Source organism: Phyllobates terribilis, unplaced genomic scaffold (genome assembly GCF_046119375.1).
Source record: "Phyllobates terribilis strain yellow unplaced genomic scaffold, ASM4611937v1 Scaffold_9__5_contigs__length_417890890, whole genome shotgun sequence".
Classification (NCBI taxonomy): Eukaryota; Metazoa; Chordata; class Amphibia; order Anura; family Dendrobatidae; genus Phyllobates; species Phyllobates terribilis.
Genome location: NW_027362769.1, coordinates 33,110,383 through 33,138,200, shown reverse-complemented (window position 1 = coordinate 33,138,200; position 27,818 = coordinate 33,110,383). Strand labels below are relative to the sequence as shown.

The window sequence follows — 27,818 nt, the reverse complement described above, 5'->3', positions numbered from 1 at the left end:
TAACTTTTGTGAATGATAAGGAATATAAATAATAATAGTATATATCTCAAACACTGATATGAACACATTAGCATTATTTACTGTAATCAACAAAGTAATGTTAATTAGGATTACAATTACTAGCAAATGCTCAAGCAGTTTCAAAGAATTCACGGGCAAATATTTTTTTTTTCACGAACACTTGAAAAACATCCCCTATTTGTGCAGACTTTCCAGATATTTAAAGACTGATGATAACACTGGTGATCCTTTAACAAACTTGTACCACATGGAGCCGTTAGACAAGGCAATCCATAATGTACATGAATGTCATGATGAATTAAGGGGGTAAGGAAGTGCAGTCTACATGATATTACAGGCTGAAATCAAAGAATGATCATTTACTTGGTAACATATTGACTTGTTGGTAAATCACAATACAGCACCTGCATGTTGTGCCTAAGTTCTTTCAGTTCCTTCTTCATGCAGTCATTGCTCTCTGCTAGCATATGTATCTGGGCCTCTACTTTGCCATGATTGTCTTCTTGAGACTCCTTCAGTACTTGCACTGCCCCAGTCCAGTGGCATAACTGCTTCCTCAGTAACCTGAATGTTAGAAAATACATTGAGTGAAGAATATGTGACCTGAGAAAGCAGTGCAATCTGCAATGACAAATAGTATACGGGGTGCTTTGAGGGGAGAAATGTTATTAACATTGTTCAACACTTCACACAGCTTAGAAGAAAAGAAATAGATTTCATACTGTTCTGTCTATAAAAAAGGTTGTTGTCTGATCCCTCATTGTGATTTTAATTATTACAGTTCAGATCAGGACATTGGGATTTCATCTACTTTTATGTAATACCATCCAGACATAATTTTCAGATAATGCAGCCTCCTGGCTACAGATTTAATGATAAATGGCAGACGGTTATGTTTTCTCCTTAAAGGGGCAGAAAAGGATTTGGATATCCCATTTGAATATGTCATCAATATCAGATATTGGAAAATCCATCACCTGGCTCCCTACAAGAATCTGAATGCTGGTCTTGCACCGGTCTCCTATTCATTTAAATGAGAACTGAGCTGCAGCACCCAAAACCGGCCTCTACAATATACAGAGTAACTGCTCCAGCTCTGTGCACTATGTACATTAGGCTGTCGCAAGAGCTGCATACGGCTGATCAACAGGGGTGCCGGATGTCAAACCCCAACGACCTGATGTTAATGACCTAAGTCTTAGACAACCCCTTTAATGGCTCATGGCCATGGCCTTGTTATGGATAAATGTTACACATGCCTATGATAGTGCCTGAAAACTGATTTTATATGGATTTCATACACAATCGGCCTGAAAAAAATGTTTCAATGCATCATAATATGATTCTTCAAGGAGCCTCTACACAGTAGAACATTTAGGGGCCAAATCATCAAGACTGACATAGTACAAGCTCATGCTATGCCAGTCTTGCCAGACCATGCGGAGCCAAATTCATTAAGAGGCACACACCACTTAATGAATTTGACGCCTCTAGTAAATGGTGTGTGTGTCTCTGTGCACTGTGCCAGAAATGCTACTCTAGTTAGGCGCTGGAGTAGATTTTCTACTGTAGAAAATGCAGCAGATTTGATTAATTTGGTGGGGGCATAGCATAAGAACTAAAGGAATGTAAACACGTTGGATTAAAGTGTCCAAATTTCAAAGCCGCCTGATAAGTATCTAACCTTTCAGAGGTGTCATGACACTTCCATGACTGATGGAGAGAATGATTGAGCAGTTTGCATTTAAACACCTGATCCTTTTGTTTTCTGGGAGATAAGCCAGTGAAAAAGTTGCCTGGCATTGTCTTTCTCCTGTCTCCCATTGAAAACACATGAACATTCAGGTGAATCAAATGTTACCATGTATGAGTGGGGAGAGATATTTGTCAGTTGAATGAGGATTCAGCATCTCAGCAATCTATGGTATAAGGGCACCTTAAAGGTTATATAAGATGTACTTATATAACTTTACAATGCGTATTGTACTATGTATAAATGAGCTGACGATGTGTCTTCTTGTTGTTCCCTTGTTCCTCTATATCACAGTTTTGACAGAAATGAGTGGTCATGTATTGTCCAGCATATGATTGTTATTTTAGACTGGAAAGTCCTCAGCTTGTCATCTCTGTTCCCAAGTCATCCCTTTCGTATCCTGTGCGCTGTTGATGTTTGACACTCCTCTCTACACCCCATGTGGTAACACAAACAGGACAAACAGCAGTGATAAGCCTCTTTTTATATTTTATTTCAGCAAATAGTTTCCCTTGCACTATGTTTTCACTAAATATTCTTATTGGTAGTGTAAGTGGATCATCTTCAGTACAAGTTAAACACGATAGAAAGGCATCTACTGTCAGAGCCGCACCTTCTGACTATAGACATCTAATAGGCAGATCCACTGGGACTACACTGTGAATGCTTGACCTGTGCCCTGACACCAGGAGGATAAAGGACTTAACCAATGATTACATTTTTGAACTACAGCAAAAAGTTTTCTACCAATGTAGGATACTAAATTGAAGGGTTATTCCCAAGATAGTAAGTTATGTCCATTAGACTAGTGCATGACTTACTGATTGCTGAAGCCTGACTGCTGGGATCTCCAGGGTTCCCTAGAATGAATCTAGTGAACTTGTTGAGAAATAGTCAAACTCTTTGCTTGGCTTTTCTGACAGTGCCATAGACAATGAATGAAATGGACATCGAAAAGAAGCACATCCACTCTAGTCAACACATGCCTCTGCAGAGCCACGTTCCTGGGTTCCAGAGTCCCATTCTTGGGGTTGCTGGGGTACTAGTGGACAGACCCCAAAGATCAGTTAATTATTTACAATCACATGAATATGGTATAGCTTATTATAATAGGAATATTTAGAGATGATCAGCCCTTTGAAATTTAAATTTAAATTTTACTGAGCAGGAATAGGGAAGCAGTTTACAAAGTGAAGTAGCAATGGCTTAACATCAACAAGCCTTTAAAAAAATTAGCCCCATTTTCTGAGATTTTTGATGTTCGTGTACCCTCCAGAGAGCATGGTTCGCAGAAGTATAGTCTATCACTACAAAACATAGTGTGCAGCCAGGAGATGTGTGGCTGATGTGGTTGTGCAGTGACAGAAGCCACACTGTAGAGCATTAGGAAGGGCAGGCAAGGAGACACAGTATTTGGTAGTGTACAGTTGAAACCAGAAGTTTACATACACTATATAAGACGACCCATATGCATGTTTTTCTCAATATCTGACATGAAATCAGAATAAACATTTCCCGTTTTAGGTCAATTAGGATTACCATAAATTTTAATATTTGCCAAATGCCAGAATAATGAGATATAGAGAATATTTTAAGGCCTTTTTATTGCTTACTGCAAAGTCAAAAGTTTACATACATTTTATTAGTATTTGGTACCATTGCCGTTAAACTGAATGACTTGGGTCAAACGTTTGGGATATCCTTCCACAAGCTTCTCACAATAGTTGGTTGGAATTTGGGTCCATTCCTCCTGACAAAACTGGTGTAACTGATCCAGGTTTGTAGGTCGCCTTGCTCGCACCTGCTTTTTCAGCTTTGCTCATAAATTTTCAATAGGATTGAGATCAGGGCTTTGTGTTGGTCAGTCCAAAACATTGACTTTGTTATCCTTAAGCCACTTTGTTACCATTTTGGCAGTATGCTTCAGGTCATTGTCCATTTGGAAGACCCATTTCCGCCCAAGCTTTCATTTCCTGTCTTGAGATGTTGCTTCAGTATTGCCACATAATCTTTTTTTCTCATGATGCCATCTATTTTGTGAAGTGCACCAGACCCTCCTGCTGCAAAACATCCCCACAACATGATGCTGCCACCCCCCGTGTTTCACAGTTGTGATGGTGTTCTTAGGATTCCAAGAGTAACCTTTCAGCCCATGTTAATACAGTACTAGCTTCACTGTGGATATAGACACAAACTTATTAGTTTCCACCATCATCTTCACAAGGTCTTTTGTCCTTGGGTTGATATGCATATGTTGGACCAAAGCACATTCATCTCTGGGATACAGAACCCATCTCCTTCCTGAGCGGTTTGATGGCTGGACATTCCCATCTTGTTTGTACTTGCATATAATTGTTTGTACAGATGAATGAAGCACCTTCAGGTATCTTGAAATTTCACCCAAGGATGAGCAAGACTTGTGCAAGTCCACAATTCTCTTCCTGATATCTTGGCTGATTTCTTTAGACTTTCCCATGATGCTACACAAAGAAGCAGTGTGTTTCAGATGAGCATTAAAATACATCCACAGGTGTGTATGTAATTAACTCAGATGTTGCCAAAAAACCTATCACAAGCTTCCAAACACATGACTTCATCATATGGGCAGTCCAGAATTGTTTAAAGGCATAGTAATTTTAGCATATGTAAACTTTTGACTTAGCAGTAAGTAATAAAAATGCCTTACACATTCTCTCCCTCTCATTATTCTGGTATTTGGCAAATATTAAAAATTATGGTAATCCTAATGGACCTAAAACGGGAAAGGTTTATTCTGATTTCATGTCAGATATTGAGAAAAACATGCATATGTGTCTTTTTATATAGTGTATGTAAACTTCTGGTTTCAACTGTATGTCCAGCAAAGGTTACCCTAGCAGCAGCAGTAAAGTCTAGCACTCTAAAATACAGTGGACTCACAGCCAAGAGATGTGTGGCTGTGCAGTGGTAGTGGTAGCGATACAGCATTAGGACTGGTAGGTAAGGAGATGTCTGGCAGTGTAGGGGAAGCAATGGAAGCTCCAGCACAGGAAATACAGTTTAGCATACTAAAACACAGTGGGCAAACAGCCAGATTTGTGGCTATTCAATGGCTGAGGGAGGAGCCGCACACACATTAGGATGGGCAGACAAGGAGATGTCTGGCGACATAGGGCCAGCAATGGCAGCCCAGGCAACAGCAGTACTACTAGGTACATGATATAATAGACAAAGAGTATATGCCCAGCTGAGGGTGGGTCATCAGCACTGGTGGGAGAAGAACGTTGTAGAAAACAGACAGTAAGGAGGCAGACTGTAATTCTGATATAAATATTGACATCAGCCATAGGTGAATAAAAGTTGGCACTGATCCATGCCTGATACAGTTTGACAAATGTGAGGTTTTCCACACTTGTGGCAAATAACCTGGTCCGCTTGAATATGACAAAGCCTACGACTCACGGAATACCCTCTCTTACATTGCCAATAGCAAACTGGGACAGTTTTTGCCAATGGTCCAATCTACTGACCCAGAAGTCTATGGAATCTTGGCTCTGTGTATCTGCCTGAGAAAGTACGCAGTCTTTGTTTGCTGAAGTGTATCAGGATGGTGCCATGGTAGATTAAACATTGTGTCAATTGTGTCAAAGATAATGTTTGATATTGATATTGCTCCCTTTGTTAATTGTAGAGCTAAACCCAACACAAGCAAGGTAGAATTTGGTCAGCAATGAGGGGGGTCTGCTGGCTAGTTGTGAGGTTTGCAGGTGTCTGGCAAAGTTTCGAAAAGCAGGAAACACATCTTATCCTGGTAAGAAGCTAATTTGGATTCCCTTTCAGAAGCTGGAAAAAAATCTTAAAATTTGCTTTTATAGTGAGAGTTTGAAAGCATAGCTATCCACTCGCCATCCCTTGTGCTTGATAATAACAATGTGCCTGTCATCCCACAAGTATTCTAGCATCCAGCTTGCTATGCTGGCCAGCATGACCAAGGGCTCCAATGGTTCATTTTTATCACCTCACTGTGACAGTTGATTACCATAGCCAGCATAGCTGTCATTTTCACCCTGTCAGCTTCATCCACGACCAGTTCTAGCTCTATGTCCCCCACATCCACCTACTACTGCTCATCATCCTCCTCTTTCTCCAAATCCTACTGCATGTAACATGTACCTTGATGGTCCCCAACAGACACAGGCTGGTGATGAACAAATGGAAGCTTGCATTCTAGTGATACTCCCAGTATAAATATGAGGGGGCCACATAATTAATTTGACACTTGTCCCTACTGGCAAATTTTGCTGCCTTTTTGAAGGACTTCAGTAGGCAACACTCTTCCCTCATCAGTTGCCAACGATAGAACTCAACCTACATAGTCTTTCATTGTTCTTGGCAGCTTGTGTCCTGATTGTGTCCTGATGAGAATGATGATTTCTAAGCAAGCCAAATGATAATTTCACTTGATGAAGGAGTGTTTTGCTCATTCTTTGGGCGATTAGCAATCTATTTAGACAGCACAATTATCAAGAAACAAGTTTTTCTAAAGACACACATTCCCCGATAATAGAATAGTGTAAATGAACTTTCAAGATACTTTCATGTTTGCGTTAGGGAATAAGATTTTTTTATCTATTTTTGGAAAAGAAATGTGGGATAAATGTGCAATTCTGATCTGCTGCATAAAGATGCAAATAGAAGCAAAAGAACCCCATTGATTATTACAGGATCCGTCTGGAATCCGCTATTTCTTCATTTTTAGAATGAAAAAAAAAGTCCTGCCCTCAAAACTTTTTGTTTTTTATAGGCACACATTAAACTATTACATACACAAAGTCAAACACATAGTACACTATTACATACAAACACAATATACTGTGACATATATGCATACTACACTATTACATACACAGTCAATACACTATTACACACACAACACAAGCACACACTATGCACTATTACATACATATGCAAATACATATAAAAACAACATACAATATACATATGCAAACAAAACAATACAGCTGCACTATGTATGCACCAAGATCTATGCAAACATTGAATATATGAAATTTGGACTACATTAATGCTATATTGAATATTCTTATAAAATGAAGTCACTTGGCGCACCAATCGTCCAATTCATGAGAGCCTACCAACCGCAACAAGGCGTGCCTTTCTTTGATGGGACCTAAACCTAATATTTAGCAAATATGCCTCCCTCAGGCTAAAAGCCAACAAAATTGAAGGGCGATTAGTATCCAGCACTAATTAAAAACAGTCTTACATTGATGCAAGGAGTGCTGTCACACACAATACAATATTACATACATATGCACACACAGTACTCTATTACATACATACACAATACACTATTACATACTTATATAAAACACATACACACACATTCACAATTACATACACACATGAAATACACTATTATGTACATATACACACACAATACAGTATTATATAAATACACACATGCAATAAATAAGTACATACACACACACTTTACTATTACATACATACTGTAAGATGGCCGCCGGACAGATCCTTGAGGGGAGATATGTGTCATCGAGGTTGGTATCTTCAGCGATGTAAACCCGTGAAAGCATTTTCCAGCACGTATAGTGCTGAGAGGGTTAATAGAACGTATCAGGGCCGGGTTTTATGAGCAGTCATAAGAGATGAGTGGGAATGCCTGCTCACATATCCCCACCCTGGGGACGTGGTTTGATAATTAAAATGGAGACCAAGTGTCTCATTCAGGGTCTGTGGCTGGAGGTGTGGAGAGCTCCAGGGTGTTTTGGCTGAAGGACACTGACTGTGAGCAGGCGAACCCGCACTACTGTATGGACTCTTTATTCTCTGTTTATCCACTTTGTGCCGGAAAAGGCATTTTGTTTTGTTTACTACTAAAGTGCGGTTTATGCAGTTATAGTAAACCTGCCTTGGACATTTTAAAGAAACCAGTTTCCTGTGCCTACCTCAACTGCAGCTGAGTGAGTAAAACCCTACAATTGGTGCTAGAAGCACGGGCACAAATTCCAAGGGGCAGTGTGACTGCTACAGGAAACCGTATATGTCCTGGGTGAAAACTGCCAGCCAGCAAGGGACGTCCGGCAGCATGGAGGAGCTGATAAAGCAACTGGTGCAAGCTAATCTCCAGCAGCATCAACAGCAGCAGCAGTGGCAAAAGCAGCAGCAGATGCAGCAGCACAAGCAGCAGATGGAGCTCCTAGCCGTGGTGATCCGTGGCAGGGCTACTGCCCCACCCCCAAGTCCCGGTGATGATTCACACGTGAGGAAGACGGTAAGAAGAGCCTTACAAAAGATGACCCCGAGTGATGATGTTGAGACGTTCTGACAGTTTTTGAGAGGATGGTGGAGCTGGATAAATTGCCTCCGGAGCAGTGGTCAGAGGTTCTGGTGCCATATTTAACAGGGGAGCCGCAGTAGACATATTATGACTTTGACTGTGAGGGTGCAACGGGTGCACCACTGGGCCTATTGCAGTGACAAACCTCCCCGGTCCCAAAGTTTGACCTCCTATACCTGGTCCAAAAGTGGTTTCAACCTGAATCTTCCTCCCCAGCACAGATGGTGGAGAGGGTCATCATGGGCAAGTTCATACATTCCCTTCCAAGGCCAGTGCAATCCTGGGTAGCCCAGGGAGATCCCCATAATGCCGATGATCTGTTGGAGTTGGTGGAAAGGTACCAGGCAGTCGAGAGTTCCTTGGGGAAGCAAGGGTTCATAGCATCTCCATAATGGGGTTCCCAAAGGGGGGCTGACACCCAAATGAGGGGAACTAGAGCCACATTTGGGGGGCGTCTAAGAGCCCAAGAGGGGTTTGAGTTGCTGCCAAAGGCCCCATCCAATAAAATAATTTGTTGGAGATGTCACACCCTGGGTAACATAGCCGCCCATTGCCCCATAATCCATGAGCCAATGGACTGCAGCATAGGGCGGCTCTGCTCGTACTTTGCATATCCTGCCTGCAGTGTTGTTCCTCAACCACAATTCTACATTGGCTGATTTCGGGGAAAAAAGGTTAGCGTCCGCTGTATCCATGGGGAAGCTAAGGACTACCCTGTGGCCCGAGTGGTCATTGACACAAACTGTGGCCCCCAGTCCGATGAGGTGGGCATAGTCAAGGACCTATTGCACCCTGTCATAATAGGGCGGGACTTTGCCTTGTTTTGGGACTTGTGGGGGAAAGGGAGGACGTCGGGCTGTCCGGACAACTGGCTGACAGATTTCCCTTTTGTGTGCTTGTTGGACATGAGGATGAGGCAGCATCCCCGGAGGCCAACATCCCTGAGCGGGGGAAACTTTGGAACCCCCCAACTCAGGGACCTAACTCTAAAAGGGGCGTTTGATAATGTAACTGTTCTTAATGGTGTTGCTCAAGAGCCGAGGGCTGACACCCGATATCCGTACTTTGCCGTAAATGGGGAGTTACTATATCAGATTACCAAGCTCAGAGGGGAGGTAATTGAGCAGTTACTAGTGCTAGGACCATACGGACGCAAGGTGTTAGACATGGCCCATATACATGTGGTCATCTGGGGGTAGAAAAAACCCAGGAAAGGATCCTCCAGAGGTTCCATTGGCCCGGTTGTCACAGAGAAATTATAAATTATTGTAGGTCATGTCCCACCTGCCAGCTGACCTCCCTGGTAGCTCACTTCCGTTGCCCCTTAGTGCCTTTGCCAATCATTGAGGTGCCATGATTGCATAGCCATGGATCTAGTGGGACCCCTGGTCAAGTCCGCCAGAGGGCATCAGTATATCTTGGTAGTACTGGACTATGCTACACGGTACCTGGAGGCCGTACCACTACGTAACTCCTCTGCCAAATGTATAGCCCGGGAGTTCGTCCACATGTTTTCTGGAACAGGGTTGCCTAAGGAGATCCTAACAGATGAAGGGACCCCATTTATGTCAAGGGTGATGATGGAGTTGTGCAAAATCCTGCAAACCACAGAACTCTAGACCTCTGTCTACCATCCCCAGACAGATGTCTTGGTAGAAAGGTTTAATAAAACTTTGAAGGCCATGCTGAAGAAGGTCGTAGAGAAGGATGGCCGAGACTGGTACTGTCTACTGCCATACCTTCTATTCTCCATCAGAGAAGTCCCAAAGGACTCTACTGGATTCTCACCTTTTGAGCTGTTGTATGGCAGACACCCTAGTGGTCTCCTGGACATAGCGAAGGAGACCTGGGAGGCGGAGTCTACACCCTACAGAAGTGTAATCAAACATGTGGCCCAGATGCAAGAGAGGATTGCTGGATGCCCATTGTGAAAGAGCACCTCCTCAAAGCACAAGAGGCACAGTCAAGGGTGTACAATAGATCAGCGAGAATGAGACACTTCAACCCTGGGGATCGGGTACTGGTGCTGGTACCTATGGTGGAGAGCAAATTCCTGGTAAAATAGCAGGGCCTGTATGAAGTATTTGAAAAGGTGGGCGACGTCAACTATAAAGTCCATCAGCCAGGGAGAAGGAAGCCCTACCAGGTGTACCATATCAACCTAATTAAGGCCTGGCGAGATAGGGAGCCCGTGGAAGCTTCATGTTTTGTGGCTAATTCTGAAGCTGACGTGAAAGAAGTCAAGGTGGCAGAATCACTGTCACGTGCTCAAAAGCAACAGTGCCGAAAGTTGCTACATCGGAACAGAGACCTGTTCTCCAAACTACCAGGTTGTACCCAGATCATAAAGCATGAGGTTCTTACGGAGCCTCATGTCCGGGTAAACCTGAAGCTGTGTCGGATTCCTGAAGCCTGCCGAGAGGTGATCTCAAAAGAGATTAAGCGGATGCTAAGTCTGAGAGTCATTGAAAAGTCCAAGAGTAGCTGATCCAGTCACATAGTCTTAGTGCCGAAACCAGATGGAGAATGGCAGTTTTGCAATGACTATAGGAAACTGAATGAGGTCTCTAAGTTCGATTTATACCCAATGCCCAGGGTAGATGAACTGATTGAAAGGCTAGGGCCGGCCAGGTACATTACCACCCTTGACCTCACAAAAGGGTATTGGCAAATGTCCCAAGATGCCAAGGATGAGAAGGCCTTTTCAACACCAGATGGTTGTTTCCCGCACACAAAGATGCCGTTTGGATTGCAAGGAGCTCAAGCTATCTTCCAGAGAGTGAGTAAAACCCTACAATATACACATAATATACTACACACAATACACTATTACATACATAAACACATAAAACACTATTACATACACACTACGCTATTCCATACATACACAAACATAATACACTATTACATATACACAAAATACACACAATACACTATTACATATTTACACATACACATGCAATAAACTATTACTTACAATACATTATTACATACAAATACAATACACTATTAAATATAAGCATTAAATACACACACTGCACTATTACATAAAGAACACACACTTTATATATACACAATACACTATTACATACACACAGATAAAACACAGACAAACATACAGAGTACACTATTACATACTCAATACACTATTACATACATAAAACACTATTACATACACACACAATAGACAACCTTATTTCATAAACACGCACACCATGCACTACTGCATAAATACACACACTATATTATTACATACACACAATAGACTATTACATACACACATATGTATGATATACTATTACATACATACACAAATTCTATCATTCAATTGTCGGTTATGTAATGTGTACCAATGCATCAACTTCACAAAACCAAAAAGTAACAATGCCGAACAGAAGTTTATACATAAAATAGTCCATGGGTGTGGTCAGACATGAAAATTAGACATGGGTGAGTAATAAAACTTAAATCAGAAGACAGACACAGAAAAATAGATGGGCATCTATACAAAGGATATACAGACATCAACTGAGCATAAAATAAGATCAATTACTAGTGCTAAAAAATCAAAGATGAATACCGCAAAATGTAATAAAAAAAATATCCAGAGATCAGAGGGCTAAGCCATAGTCAGAGAATAGAGATGGGCGAACCCGAACAATAAATTTTGGGGTCCATACCAAACACCTATTGTTCAGGCATGGACACCGAACACAGACTTCACCAGGAAGTCCGTGTTACTGTTCTGGTTCGACATTCCGACCACCGAACACCTGGTGTTTCTCGCGCTGTCATCTGCATGACAGCATGAGAAACCCCGGCAGCTCTGATCGGTGGTAAGATTAATACCACCGGTCAGAGCATTGCGGAACCATGCTGTCAGATGACAGCGTGGGAATAAGGGCTAGAAATTGTTTTTTTCCACGCTGTCATGTGCATGACAGTGTGGCAAACACTGCCTTTGGTAAGATTATTACCGCCTATCAGAGAGGTGCGGTTCCCACACTGTCAGATGACAGTGTGAGCCTGCAGCTGTGACCGGAGGTAAAAAGTTCACCTGTGGTCACAGGCGTCAACATATGGGACTGCTACACCCATCTGCCTATGCCTGCTGTCACCAATAATAGCGACAGCAGGCGCGTTTGATGGGAGTATTCATCTGCTGGCGCCTATAAATAAATTTAAAAAAAATGGCATGGGTTCCCCTGTTTTTTTGATAACCAGCTAGGCAAAACTGACAGCTGCGGGCTGCAACCCTCAGCTGTCAGCTTTAGCAAGGCTGGTTATCAAGAATAGAGGAGCCCCCACATTGTTTTTTTAATTATTTAAATAAATAATTAAAAATGGCGTGGGGTCCCCCCATTTCTGACAACCAGCAAAGCTAAAGCTGTTATGTTCTGCTACCAGAGCTAAGGAAAGAGAGGAGATCTGTCCCTACGATAGAACTCAGCTTAATCCCTACGATGTAACAGGGGACCTGATCCTGCGATCAGACCTGCTAAAGTCCTAAGCTAGTCTGTACGGAGACCTATAGATGTGGGGAAGGAATCCCTACAAGTACTAAGGACTGGGAGGAAAATGGGACACCTCCTAACAGAAATAGTAGCAGACAGACGAACAAACAAAATATATAGAACATAGAGGTCCGTAGACCAAGCAAACTAACAGAGTTAGATACAGAGCACAGGCTAGCTAGAAAGTAGTTATACAATGAAGTCCAGCAAAGCCAGAAGGGCGGAGCAGGATTAAATAGGCCAACAAGGTCATGTGACCAGCAAAGGAAAAAACCTAAGAGCAAGGTTCTAACAGTACCCCCCCTTCTAAGAGGATCCTCCGGATCCCCTAGGACCAGGCTTATCAGGAAATCTCCTGTGAAGCGCTCTGATAAGTCTGGACGCGGAAACATCATCCGACCTCACCCAAGAGTTATCCTCGGGTCCGAAACCTTTCCAGGCCACAAGATACTGCAAACTAACTCTATACCGTCTAGAGTTAAGGATGCGAGAAATTTCATATTCCCCGTCCTCCACCACCGGAGGAACAGAGGCAGAGGCGTCACAATCCGATACAACAGCTTTTTTCAACAGAGAGACATGAAATACCGGATTAATTCTCCAGGAGGTAGGAACCTCCAACCTAACAGCAGATTGGTTGACAACCTGAAGCACCTTAAAGGGCCCTACAAACTTGGGACCCAATTTCTTAGAAGGAATCCTCAACCGCAGATTCCTAGAGGACAACCAAACCATGTCTCCAACAGCGAACAAAACCTCCTGTCGTTTCCTATCAAAGTAGTCTTTAGATTTTCTGTTGGCCTCCTGAAGATTACCACGCACATCCGTCCAAACTCTCTCCAAATCACCAGAAAAATTCTCCTCCTCAGGCACGGCAGATCCTAACTTGGAGAACGACCCAAACGACGGATGTCTCCCAGAACAACAAAAAAAAGGCGAACAACCAGCAGAAGAAGATGTATGATTGTTCAGAGCAAATTCAGCAAGTGGCAGAAACTCAGACCACCCCTCTTGATTGTCTGCCACAAAACAATGCAAGAACTGCTCAACATCCTGGTTTTTCCTTTCTGTCTGGCCATTAGATTCAGGATGATATCCGGACGAGAACGACAAATGAACTCCCAACCTGTCACAAAAGGCACGCCAAAAACGAGCCACGAACTGAGGTCCCCTATCAGAAACAATGTCAGTAGGAACGCCATGAAGTCTGACAATTTCCTTGACAAAGGCCTTAGCGAGAGTTTTAGCGCAGGGCAGTTTGACGAAGGGAACCAAGTGACACATCTTGCTAAAACGGTCCACGACCACCCAGATGACAGTAAAACCCTCAGAGGGGGGAAGGTCAGTTATAAAGTCCATAGCCAAATGTGTCCAAGGAGCACTGGGAACCTCCAAAGGACAAAGCAACCCCGCAGCAGGAGTATGTGAGGACTTAGATCTAGCACATATAGTACATTGACGCACCCACTTAATGACTTCCTTCTGCCATCCAGGCCACCAAAAACTGCGACCCACCAGTCTCTTGGTCTCAGAGATTCCGGGATGACCTGCCAACCGAGATTAGTGACACTCAACAAGCAAATCTCTCCTAAAGGTCCCAGGCACAAACAACCTCCCATGAGGAGTGTTAGATGGGGCATTCTCCTGTGCTTTAAGAATCTCATCTTCCAAAACGGAGTCCAAAGCAGCTATCACAACACCTTCTTGTAAAATGTTCTCCTCTTTCTCAACACCGACTATGGGAGAAAAACTGCGAGACAAGGCATCCGCCTTAACATTCTTAGTACCAGGGATGTAAGTAACGGAGAAATTAAACCGCGAAAAAAACAGTGCCCACCTAGCCTGACGGGCATTCAGGCGCTTGGCAGCATCAAGATATATCACATTTTTATGATCCGTAAGAACCTGAACGGGAAATTCCGCACCTTCCAAGAAGTGGCGCCAGTGTTCAAATGCGAGTTTAATAGCCAATAATTCCCGATTACCAATATCGTAATTCAGTTCAGTCTCCGAAAAAATTTTTGAAAAAAAGGCACAGGGATGTAATCCATCCCCGTTATCCTGAGACAATACTGCGCCAACCCCCACAGAGGAAGCATCAACCTCAACCAAAAACGGCTTAGTCACATCAGGCTGCATAAGGATGGGAGCAGAGGTGAACCTCTCCTTGAGATACACAAAAGCTTCAATGGCCTCAGAAGACCACTGAACCGCATCAGCACCTTTCCTGGTGAGATCGGTCAGAGGTTTGACAATACTAGAAAAAATTTTTATGAATTTTCTGTAATTGGCGAAACCTAAAAACCTCTGTATCGATTTCAAACCAATAGGCCTAGGCCATTCCTGTACAGCTTGAACTTTAACCGGGTCCATCTCAAAAGCTTCGCTGGAGATAATGTAGCCCAAAAAACTAATTCTCTGTACAGCGAATTCACATTTCTCCAGCTTAGCAAAAAGCGAATTGTCCATTAATAACTGTAATACCTCACGTACGCTCCGCCAATGAGACTCCAGATCCGGCGAATAAATCAAAATGTCATCCAAATACACAACCACATTTTTGCCGATCAAAGGTCTAAGGATGTCATTAATAAGATTCTGAAAAAATGCAGGAGCATTAGTAAGACCAAAGAGCATAACCAGATTCTCAAAATGACCCACAGGAGTGTTAAAAGCAGTCTTCCATTCGTCACCCTCCTTCATGCGCAACAGATTGTATGCCCCCTTAAGGTCAATTTTAGAGAACCACTTGGCCCCCATTAACTGGTTAAACAGATCAGGAATCAATGGCAGTGGGTAAGGATTGCGTACAGTAATTTTGTTAATCTCACGAAAATCCAGACAAGGACGTAAACCGCCGTCCTTTTTTTTTACAAAAAAAAATCCAACCGCCACAGGAGACTTAGAGGGCCTAATGTGACCGGCGGCCAAACTTGTCTGTGTGTATTCCTCCAAAGCCTTCCTCTCAGGAATAGTAAGGTTAAATAAACGACTTTTAGGAAGAGTCGCTCCAGGGACAAATTCAATAGAACAATCATAGTCTCTATGGGGAGGCAAAACCTGCGATTCCTTCTCAGAAAAAACTCTCCAAAAATCCTGAATAGGAACAGGCAATTCTCCCCTATCCAAAGCTGCAATACGCCCGTTACAACACTTGTCATAACATTTATGGCTCCAGGATTTAATTTCACTGGTAGACCAATCCAGTACAGGATTGTGAAATTTTAACCAGGGCAATCCCAATATTACTGGAGAAGGCAAGTTATTCAAAACTACCAAATCCAATTTCTCATGGTGAACACCATTAATAGTGAGAGGAAATTCACAGACCTTGAGAGTAATATTCTTCAAAGGGGAACCATCCACAGAAACCACAGCAATGGGGGATGATAAAGGTTCGGGTTTTAAATTGAGTCTTTCCAAGAATCCCCCATCAATTACATTCAGAGTAGACCCACAATCAACAAACACCCGAAATTCCATTAATTTTTCCTGAGCAATCGTGGAAGCAGCTAAAAATACACCCTTGGAATTTAAACAGGCAATACGGGCATGACTGACCATTTTTTTTTCTTTCTTCATACGAAGTTCACAGCCTTTAATCAAATGACCAGATTTTCCGCAATAGAAACACAAGCCTTCAGAAAATCTACGGTCTTTTTCTTGAGAGCGAGGTGCCACCGATCCAATCTCCATCGGTTCACCACTGTTAGTACACACATTCTCATAACCAGAAACTGACATAGCAGAGGATTTGCTCTCATTAACCCTTGCACGCAGTCTCCTATCCACCCGTATAGCTAATTGCATAGCCTGTTGCAAATCTTCAGGTGTAGGATAAGCAATTAGCAGGTCTTTAACCCTTTCATTGAGCCCAGCAAGAAATAGACTTTTCAGAGCAGAATCGTTCCACCCTGTTTGAGTAGACCAACGACGGAAATGAGTACAATATTTTTCCACATTACCTGATCCCTGTCTCAAACGCCTCAACTCAGTCTCAGCTGATGAGACACGGTCAGGATCATCATACAACAGTCCCAAAGCAGAAAAAAACTATCCACTGATCTGAAGCATGTATCACTAGGTTGCAAAGAAAAGGCCCACTCCTGAGGCTCTTTGCGCAAAAGTGACATTATGAACCCTATGCGCTGGGATTCATCCCCAGAGGACTTGGGTCTCAAACGAAAATACAATAAGCAAGCATTTTTAAATGAAAAAAATTCTCGGCGTTCACCAAAAAATAAATCCGGCAAACATACCTTAGGCTCCAAGAAATGTGCTCCAGGACAGTTACTCACGTGCTGACGGAGCTCGGCCACCTCCAGAGAGAGTCCCTGCAGGCGATGAGCCAAATCCTGAACCGACACCATGATGGAACAGAAAAATCTTTCCTTAGAGAATTTGCAGGCTGGACTTACTGTTATGTTCTGCTACCAGAGCTAAGGAAAGAGAGGAGATCTGTCCCTACGATAGAACTCAGCTTAATCCCTACGATGTAACAGGGGACCTGATCCTGCGATCAGACCTGCTAAAGTCCTAAGCTAGTCTGTACGGAGACCTATAGATGTGGGGAAGGAATCCCTACAAGTACTAAGGACTGGGAGGAAAATGGGACACCTCCTAACAGAAATAGTAGCAGACAGACGAACAAACAAAATATATAGAACATAGAGGTCCGTAGACCAAGCAAACTAACAGAGTTAGATACAGAGCACAGGCTAGCTAGAAAGTAGTTATACAATGAAGTCCAGCAAAGCAAGAAGGGCGGAGCAGGATTAAATAGGCCAACAAGGTCATGTGACCAGCAAAGGAAAAAACCTAAGAGCAAGGTTCTAACAAAAGCGACAGCTGGGGGCTGGTATTCTCAGACTGGTTAGGGGCCATGGATATTGGCCCACCCAGTCTAAAAATAGCAGTCCGCAGCCGCCCAGAAAAGGCGCATCTATTATATGCGCCAATTCTGACGCTGGCTCTCCCCATTGCCCTGTGGCGGAGGCAAGTGGTGTAATATTTGCAGGGTTGATGTCACCTTTGCATTGTCCGGTGATATCAAATCCATGGGTTAGTAATGGAGAGGTGTCTATAAGATGCCTATCCAATAGCCCCTTCCCTGGCTATTAATATCAGCCCACAGCTGTCTGCCTAGCCTTTGCTGGTTAGATTTTATAGGGGGACCCTACATCTATTTTTTTCTGCCAGTAAATCTAGCCAGTAAACGCTGAGCAAACAGTTGTGGGCTGTTATTAATAGCCAGGGAACATTTGGGCCTAATGCCACATTCCTAGGCTATAATGTAGTATAATGCACAGCACCATATCCTTCCTATAGTATAATGCACCCCATAGTCCTTCATATAATAATAATAATTTTTATTCATATAGCCCCAACATATTCCGCAGCACTTTACAATTAAGCGGGGACATGTACATACAATAAATTCAATACAAGGTGAGACAGTTTAAACAGTTACATTAGGAGTGAGGTCCCAGCTCGCAAGCTTACATTCTACAAGGAAATGGGAGGACACAATAGGTGAAAAGTGCTTGTTATTTCAGGTCTGGCAATTATAATAAATAGGGATTTTTATATAAAGCTGCATGATCCGATCATCAGCCAGTATGTTTAAGTGCAATAATCAAGTATCTAGTGCAGTTATCGTGTGCATGGAGGGTGTGGAGACAGATGAATAGTAGGGTGCAGATTCTGAATAATATTTAGAAGGAGGGAACAGGGGAAAGTTGGTTTACTGAGTAGTTGAGGTGGTAGGCTGGTTTAAAGAGATGGGTTTTTAAAGCGCGCTTGAAGACGTGGGGCTAGGCATCAGTCGGATCTTCTGGGGTAGTACATTCCAGAGAACTGGCGCAGCACGAGAGAAGTCTTGGAGACGGAGGTGCGGGGTTCGGATTATGGGGGATGTTAGGCTTAGGTCATTTGTAGAACCGAGGGCACGTGTAGGGCAATAGACAGAGATGAGAGAGGAAATATAAGGCAGTGCAGAATTGTGGAGAGCTTTGTGGGTGAGAGCGATGAGTTTATATTGGACTCTGTAGCGAATGGGCAACCAGTGTGATGACTGACACAAGATGGAGGCATTGGTGAAGTGGCTGGACAGAAATACGACCCTGGCTGCCGCATTCAGGATGGATTGGAGAGGAGAAAGTTTGGTAAGAGGGAGATTGATCAGAAGAGAGTTGCAGTAGTCCATACGAGAGTGAATAAGAGTGATAGGAAGAGTTTTAGCAGTTTCAAAGGTGAGAAAAGGTCGGATTCTGGAGATGTTTTTAAGATGCAGGTGACAAGAGAGAGTGAGTGATCGGATATAGGGAGTAAAGGAAAGGTTAGTGTCGAATATGACCCCAAGGCAGGGGACATGCTGCTTGGGAGTTATGGTTGAACCCTCCAATGTAATTTCGATGTTAGGTAGAGTTAGGTTAGTAGAGGGGAGAAACACAAGAAGTTCAGTTTTGGAGAGATTCAGTTTAAGATAGAGGGAGGACATGATGTTAGAGACAGCAGACAAACAATCCTTGGTATTTTGTATTAGGGTAGGGGTGATGTCAGGGGAAGAAGTGTATAATTGGGTGTCGCCAGCATAAAGATGATACTGGAACCCAAATCTGCTGATTGTTTGTCCAGTAGGGGCAGTGTATAGAGAGAAGAGGAGGGGGCCTAGGACTGAGCCCTGCGGAACCCCGATAGTAAGGGGACAAGGAGGGAAGAGGAGCCGGCAAAAGATACAGTGAAGGAGCTTTCAGAGAGGTAGGAGGAGAACCAGGGGAGAACGGTTTCCTTGAGGCCTATAGAGCAGAGCATAGTGAGGAGGAGCTGGTGATCCACAGTGTCAAATGCTGCAAAGAGATCCAGGAGAATCAGAAGGGAGCAGTGACCTTTGGATTTAGCTGTTAATAGATCATTAGAGATTTTAGTGAGGGCAGTTTCAGTGGAGTGTGAAGAGCGGAAACCAGATTGTAGAGGGTCGAGGAGAGAGTTATCTGAGAGATAGCGGTTTAGATGGGAGTGGACCAACCATACCAGGAGTTTAGAGATGAAAGGAAGGTTAGAGACGGGTCTGTAGTTAGCAGTGCAGTTCTGGTCCAGGGATGGCTTTTTAAGTAAAGGGGTTATGATGGCATGTTTAAATGAGGAGGGGAAGATACCTGAAGAAAGAGAGAGGTTAAATATTTTAGTCAGGTGAGCAGTGACCACCGGTGATAGAGACTGCAGGAGATGTGAAGGAATGGGGTCACTGTTGCAGGTTGTAGGCCGAGAAGAAGTGAGGAGCTAGGTAACTTCTTCTGTAACAGGCTCAAAGAAGGCAAGTGAGCTTGAAGTGCGGCAGGGAAGGGGATCCAGGCACTGAGGAGATAGGGCTGAGATGTCCTGATGGATGTGATTGATTTTTTCTAGAAAATAAGTGACCAGATCCTCACCGCTGAGGTTGGTGATGGGGGCCTGTGCTTTAAGGCTCAGGAGGGAGTTTAAGGTTTCAAAAAGTAGTTTTGGATTGTTGGATAGTGAAGTGATGAGGGTGGTGAAGTAGGATTGTTTGGCCAGATGAAGGGCAGAGTTATAGGTTTTCAGCATGAATTTATAGTGGATGAAATCCTCTGCTAAAAGAGATTTTCTCCACTGACGCTCAGCACACCTAGAGCAATGCTGAAGAAAAAAATGTGTTTGCATTGTGTGCCAGGGCTGCCGTTGTAGAAGGTGCTGCTTCATCTAAGGCACTCTTCAGTGTATTATTGTAGTGTGACAATGCTAAGTCTGGACAGGAGAGGGAGGAGATGAGGGCTAAAGATGTGTGGAGATTGTCCATAAGCTGCTGTGTATTAATGGTACGTGTATTTCTATAAGTGTGGTAAGTGGGGGTGTCTTGGGTGAGGAGACAATTCTTGACAGAGAAGGAAAGTAGGTTGTGGTCCGAGAGTGGGAGAGAGGAGTTAGTAAAGTCATGCAGCGAGCAGAGACGGGAAAAAAACAGGTCCAGAGTATTCCCGTCTTCATGCGTAGGAGAATTAGTAAGCTGTGAGAGGCTGAATGAGGAGGTTAGAGAAAGTAGATGAGAGGCAGATTGGAAGAGGGGATCATTGATAGGGATGTTAAAGTCTCGTATGATGAGGGTGGGGATGTCACAGAATAGAAAGTGAGGAAGCCAGGTGGCAAAGTGATCCAGAACTGGCGGGAGGAGCCTGGAGGGCGATACACGACTGCCACTCGCAGGGAGAAGGGTATAAAGAGTCTGACAGTGTGGACTTCAAAGGAAGGAAACATAAGTAAGGGAACCGGAGGGATGACCTGGAAAGCACATTGTGATGAAATGAGTATACCAACACCTCCACCCTGTCTATTCTCAGGTCTGGTGGTATGTGAAAATTTCAGTCCACCAAATGAAAGAGCAGCAGCGGCGGTGGTGTCTGACTGCTGGATCCAGGTTTCTGTAATAGCCAGAAGGTTAAGGGAATTCATATAGTATAATGTATTCCCCATAGTCCTTGATTGATACAGTATAATGCAGGTCCCATGTAGTACATATTGTACAATGCACTCCCCATAGTCCTTGATAGAGTATAATGTAGCCCCCATATAGTATAATGCAGCCTCCATATAGTACATATAGTATAATGCACCCCATAGTCCTCGATAGAGTATAATGCAGCCCCCCATAGAATATAATGCTGCCCCCCTTATAGAGTATAATGCAGCCCCCCTCATAGAGTACAATACAGCCCCCCTCATAGAGTATAATGCAGCCCCCCTCATAGCGTATAATGCAACCCTCTCATAGAATATAATTCAGCCACCCCATAGAGTATAATGCAGCCACCCCATAGAGTATAATGAACCCCCCATAGAGTATAATGCAACCACCCCATAGTGTATAATGCAGCCCCCTCATAAAGTTTAATACAGCACCCTCATATAGTATAATGTAGCTCTTCATAGAGTATAATGCAGCGTCCTCATAGAGTATAATGCAGCCCCACAGACCTGCAGTATTATGGCCGTCACATAATCAATGATAAATATATATATATATATATATATATAAAATAATACAATACTTACCTCTCCTCGTTCTCCCGCTGCTCCGCTCTCTGCAGCGTGTCTTAGCAGCTCTACTGCTGGCACAGCTTGGTGTGCAATGAAGTGACGTCATTGCGTGCCTGCTGCGTCAGAGGGGGAATGATGGGAGAGGGAGGGTCATCTGACGCTCTCTCCTACATCATTGCTTTCAACTGTATGGGCATCTATGATGCCAATACAGTTGAATACGGGGAGGGGGGGCCGGCACTGGCACCGAGCTCCCCTGACTCACGGGCCCGATGTTCGGGCACCTACACTCACGCTGTCATCTTACAGTGTGGGAACCATAGCTCTCTGATCTGCGGTAATGGCATGATGTTTTGGTATTTGACAAAATACACAATACTCTATTACATACATACACACGAACTATGCTATTAAATAATCACACAGTACACTATTAAATACATAAACACAGACATACACACACAAACACACACTATTACATACAAACAATACACTCAATACACTACTATATGCTGTACATTCACAAAACATACACTATTACATAAATACAAACTACATTACTACATACACTACACCATTACATACACACACACTACAACATTACATGCATTCACTAACAATAAACTTTTACATATATACTAAAGTATTATATACACATAGTACACTATTACATACGCACAATACACCATTACATACACATAAAATACTATTACATACACACTACAGGATCATATACACACAATACACTGTTACACTATTACATACATATAACGCTCTATTACATACACACAATACACTATAACATACACACACACATAAAGCACTAGTACATACACACACAGACATAATACACTATTACATACACATTCTACATCCTGAAGGTAGGCATTCTTGTATTCAGGAGATTCCATGGACTGTGTTAGTTCCTATTGACTAATTCTATTTGGTTCTATAATATATTCTTAATCACCTGGAAAGATATTGTTTTGCCTTTTTTCTACCTATGCAGAGGATGTTTTGCATTTCTGATGTCATCGTGCTCAGTAGTTATCTATTTTTGATCTTTTTGTCCACCTTTACAGAACCTTACCGACTGAACTCTAGAGTCACACATCTCTTTAGGTGACACATTTTTAATTACTGATTATTAATAATGTCCAGATTTTTATGGGGGATCTTTTTGTGATATGTTAGCTCTTTAATAAGACAGAAATAACAGGCTAAATGTATGAAACGGTTTAACAGAAAAATCAACCAATCACAGTGCAGCTTTCATTATACCTGAGCAAAAGGCTCAATGATAGTTTGCTGCAGTACCAACCAATCACATTTCAGCGTCAATTTTTCAAGCGCCTAACACAAAATGAAAGCAGCTCTATGATTGGTTGGTATTCATAGCAAAGTCAGTTTTCCTTTTAAACCTTTTTGTAAATCTTGTCCAATATCTTTAGCTTCATGGAAGGTCGTTCAGAGGTTCAGGGAGGGTGGGGCTAGGAGAGGAGGGGAGGAGTCTGAGAACTGCAGGGAGATGATGATGTCATCCTGTAGATCCAAAGCAGTCATACACTGACTTCATATCTATACATTAATGTATGTACTGGAGATCACATGACTCAACTTCCTATAATAAAGAGGATGGAATGTATAGATGTAACTGAGGTCGGATGAAATAAACAGCAAGAACATGGATAACAATGAGCATTATACGTGCACAGGAAACAAATGCTGGGGTGTTTCTTTAAAGAGGACCGGTCACCAGATCAAATATGGACAGTTTTTGCTATTTTATTTCTCTAGCTACCCTAAATATGCCATTGTTTATTAGATCCGCCAGAGATTCCAGAGATCCATTTAGCTTGGCATAATCAATTCTTTTTCATTTTAAAAGAGGACTTGTCACCAGTCAAAAGTGGAAAAATGGCCAAGTTTTGTTCATTTTAAAATCAGCCATAGTATTCCAGAGATATAGGCCTTTTTATTTAGCACAAATTTTTCAGTTTTGTTCCCCAAGGGGGGAGTTGCTCACAGAATTCTCTAGGGGTGTCTTTAGGCTGTTCTTCATTGTTACCCTGTGAGTCACATCACCTTATAAAGACCATAAAAATTAGCACTGAAAAAAATGCTGATATCTCTAGAACCACATAGCGGATTTAACATGAACCCTCCTTCCCCCCCAAAAAAACAGAATACTATATATAATAAATAAATAAAATATGAGCCACAATTGGCCACTTTTGACCTGGTGGCAGGTCTTCTTTAAATTTTAAAACAATTGATCATGCCAAACTAAATGGCATGACTGTCATAAAAAATTACATCATCCCTGAGTAGAGGCATAAACCAAAGCACATAGGTCCTCTAAGCATCATCTGTAACAACCCCCATCTGCTCTTGTGCATTTATGATACTGGTGTAATTCTCTGATTCACAAATTTCCTATTTTGCAAATTTGCTGATCAGTGAATTTCAACGCTGCCAAAATGGGAGGAAAAAAAGAGAAAATTGAATACATGTACTCTACCGTCTTTCACTCTGCAGGTCTTGTATGGATTTCTGTGTCTTCAACAGTTCAGATTTGATAAACTGGAGTGCCTTAAAAGAAGAGAAATCTTATTTTTTGGGAACAAATAAAAAATGTTCACAAGACCTATAGGTTTACTTTTAAATGCAAGCAAATGAATGGTTCATAACTACAGCTGAAGTATAAGAACTGCTTGAGAAGGCCACCAATAACCAACCATGGATACAGCATTTCTAATAGCTTAACATTTAAAGGGGGGTTTATACTCTTAGAAAAATGAAATTTACATTGGTTGCCTAATTAGAACAACCCCTTCTCTAAAGACAGCAGCAATCAGATATAATCTCCAAGGAAAGTTGCTACTGTGTGTAACATGCAGAGCAGTCATGCCCGAATAGAAACTGGATAAAACAGAAGAAACCACTGAGGATAAAACCAGTAAGGTTCCATATTCAGCACCCAAGAGATCTTCCCCCTAAAGAGCACTTCACAACTTCCCTGCCCTTCTTTTCTGCACTTACGTGTGGCAGGGACATCATAAGAAGGCTGCACTGTATGGCATTAGTTTTAGTGCACTGCATGGTAGTTTTATTTTGACAATGGATGGAAGTTTTTTTTACCCTTAGTACAATAGAATTTTTTTTTACATCCGTGGATGAAATTACAGATACAGTAAATGTTACATTTTACATAGCATGTTGTAGCAAACTTTTACATGACATTTTTTTCTATGGCATGTGGTGTAATAAGTTAACGCCAATAAATGTTAGGTCAAAGGTTATTACATCATAGTATGCAGCGTATTAAATATCAAGTTATATTATGCAAACACAGATGTAGAAAATTGTATAATGCTATAATTTGAGACCCATCGCAGTATTCTCCATTTTATATAATGTCAAATACTAATATATGGCCAAATAACTCAAAACTGTGTTTTTATAATATTTCATTTTTATAAAATCAGAAGGCAAAAAATCAGAAGGAAAAACTAAAACCAAGACCACATGAGATTAGTTAAATGAAACCTTGCACTTTAATTTAAAGCCCTTTAACCACTATCATCGTGCAACAGTATTACATTTTGTTCCTGCATTTTTTATATAAAGAAAGATAGAGAAAAAAGGATAAAAAATAAAATGTCACTGACAGTTTTTTTGTGCAGACTTATTTTACTATAGACTTTAAGGTAACATTAATCACCGCTTTTGTAAAAATAAATAAATAAAAGCCTGCTGTTTATGGCTTTATTTGGGTTAAAAAGAATCTTGGTTGGATGTTATTTTAAAGACTAAATTGAAATTTAAAATACAATTTGATATAGAAATCTGTTTTGCAAAATCCATTAAAGGGAAGCTGTCAGCTGATACACGCTGAACACAGTATGGGCAGCCTGTATCAGCCACTGGTGGTACGATCACAACCATGTATGCTTGTCTTTGAAACTCTGCAGTGTTTCAGAGAAAAACATTCTTTTAATAGCTGCCGGAGACCAAGTTGCATGGGTGACTAGTCGTACCTCCGGGTCCCCAGTGGCTTCTCCTCGTCCGCTGAAAGTGACTGACAAGTCTCTGCTAATACACACATGCAGGCAGGCGCTAGTCAGTCACTATCAGCAGGCGGGAGAAGCCGCCAAGGACCTGTCTGTATGACTAGTCAATAGCGCTGCTCTGTCCCTGGTGACTAATGAAAGTATGTTTTTCTCTGAAACGTTGCAGCGTTTTAAAGACAAACATATATGGCTGGGATACTACAGCCAGTGGCTGATACATGCTGCCAATGGTTTGGGAAGCATGTATAAGCTGACAGGTTCCCTTTAAGTTAAACGTCCTAGTCTCATCCATTTTTTTGCAAATCAGTCATTCAAGTCTATGAAGATCCAAAAAAAATGAATGAGAAATAAAATGCACACATTTTCCATCAGTTTTGCATTTGTTATTTATCCCTTTTTAATTGTTTTATTGCAAAATGAAAAAGTAGACATTGTTGTAAATGTATTTGCAATGAGACAAGGTTCAACTCTGCTGTACTGTGTTGGTTATAAGCCGGCGCACAGCTCTGCAGCTGAGCTGTCAGCACTATAAGGGTGCATTCCCATGTTCAGGATTTGCTGCGGTTTTGCGTAGTTTTCCAAAACGCAGTGTCCAGATGTTACAGCATAGTGGATGAGATTTCTAGACATTCCATGTCCACTGTGTGTCAATGTGCACCTGCGGATCACTCTCGGAAACGGACATGCTGAGCGTCTTTCACATCCGCAGCATGTCAATTCCTCTTGCGGATACGAATGCGGATTTTCCCCATAGACTTGCTTAGATGAGGAAAATCCGCGTGTGTAAAAAATGGAAAATGCATGTCCGCCAATTTTGCATAATAGGTGCGGAAGTGGTGCGGAAGTTCTTCAGATTTGGGGCCTCAGCGGGTCCTGAACGTGGGAATGTACCCTAAGAGGACAAATGCTGCTGCAAAAGTTTGCAATGAGACAAAGTTCACTTCTGCTATACTGTGTTATATCTATAGAGTACTTATCCTCCACGATAATCCAGTATTCAGTATCCCTACGCGTTTCCCACCTCTAATAGTAGGGGTTCATCAGGAGATTAAGTGCCAAAAGAGGAAGCATCAAAGTAGTAGTGATGGTGTGCTGGTTCTAAGGAACCACTTACTTATTTGGTTCTTTTGCTTGGTTGGGCTTCTATATTATATGTATATTGTTTCTCTTATACCCTCGGACCGGCAGGGATACCCAATCCCATTAGATGTTGTGCTCTTGGTTTTTCAAATTGTCCTGGATAACTATGGTGCCCCTTTTCATCAGGGTCTGCTAAGGCCAGTCGACGTTGAGCGAGGGCGCCACATTGACTATTAGGGTGCCAACCTCCACAGCAAGGTAAGGAAACTATGAAGGTATAAAATAGGGTGATAATCTTAGTGTACTTCCACTAAAATCATTTATTTATCATTTATAAAATGTTTTGTATATAGTAGGAGGGTCTTTTTTATGTGTTTTTCTTTATAAATATTGGGACCTGATTTGACATTTGATTTTCATGTGCTTCTAATGAGATGATACTACAAGTGAATGTTACTGTTCCACTGATATATGGAAAGAGCAATACAAAAATCTGTAAAGTTTGAGTAATTTATTACACGATGTGCACACAAATGATTACCAGACACCTATGACATGTCATGTTGGTATACGCAAATTGTCTCTTCAGAGAGGAAGAGGACTTGAACTCTAGTGTCACATATTGAAAGTAGCAATCCTACAAGTCATTGTTGACCCTTTAACGAGCCTTGAAATATGACTTAGGATAAAAGACATGACCATGCTGTCACGTACACACTTCTCAGCACGTGACGTGGAGTGCGCCTGCAAAGGTTAATTTATCTCCTCTCACTCAATCCAGCTCTAAACCTCTGTTTTAGGCTATAAAGTGAGCATAAATCACACCCGACACTTTCAGCACACCCTGATTACTTAACGCTGCCACCACTCATCAAATACACTGGGTGATGAGTCCCCAAAATATGTTACTGCCAGACAATCAAAAGGTCACACACTCTCTGAAAAAGCTATTGGATTCTTTTAGAGCA

At 42.2% G+C, this 27,818-nt stretch overlaps 1 protein-coding gene across 16 annotated transcripts in view; it reads right to left on the bottom strand.

The window, feature by feature from the left end:
• The window catches only part of DYTN (dystrotelin), a 332,586-nt gene that overhangs the window by 159,169 nt on the left and 145,599 nt on the right, over nt 1-27,818 (bottom strand). For all 16 annotated transcript variants that reach the window (XM_073646371.1, XM_073646361.1, XM_073646365.1 and 13 more), the window contains 2 exons: nt 24,219-24,289; nt 426-585 (listed from right to left, as the gene is read on the bottom strand). In XM_073646371.1, coding sequence (XP_073502472.1) covers nt 426-585; nt 24,219-24,289 — 231 coding nt within the window. The remainder of the gene's footprint in view (nt 1-425; nt 586-24,218; nt 24,290-27,818) is intronic.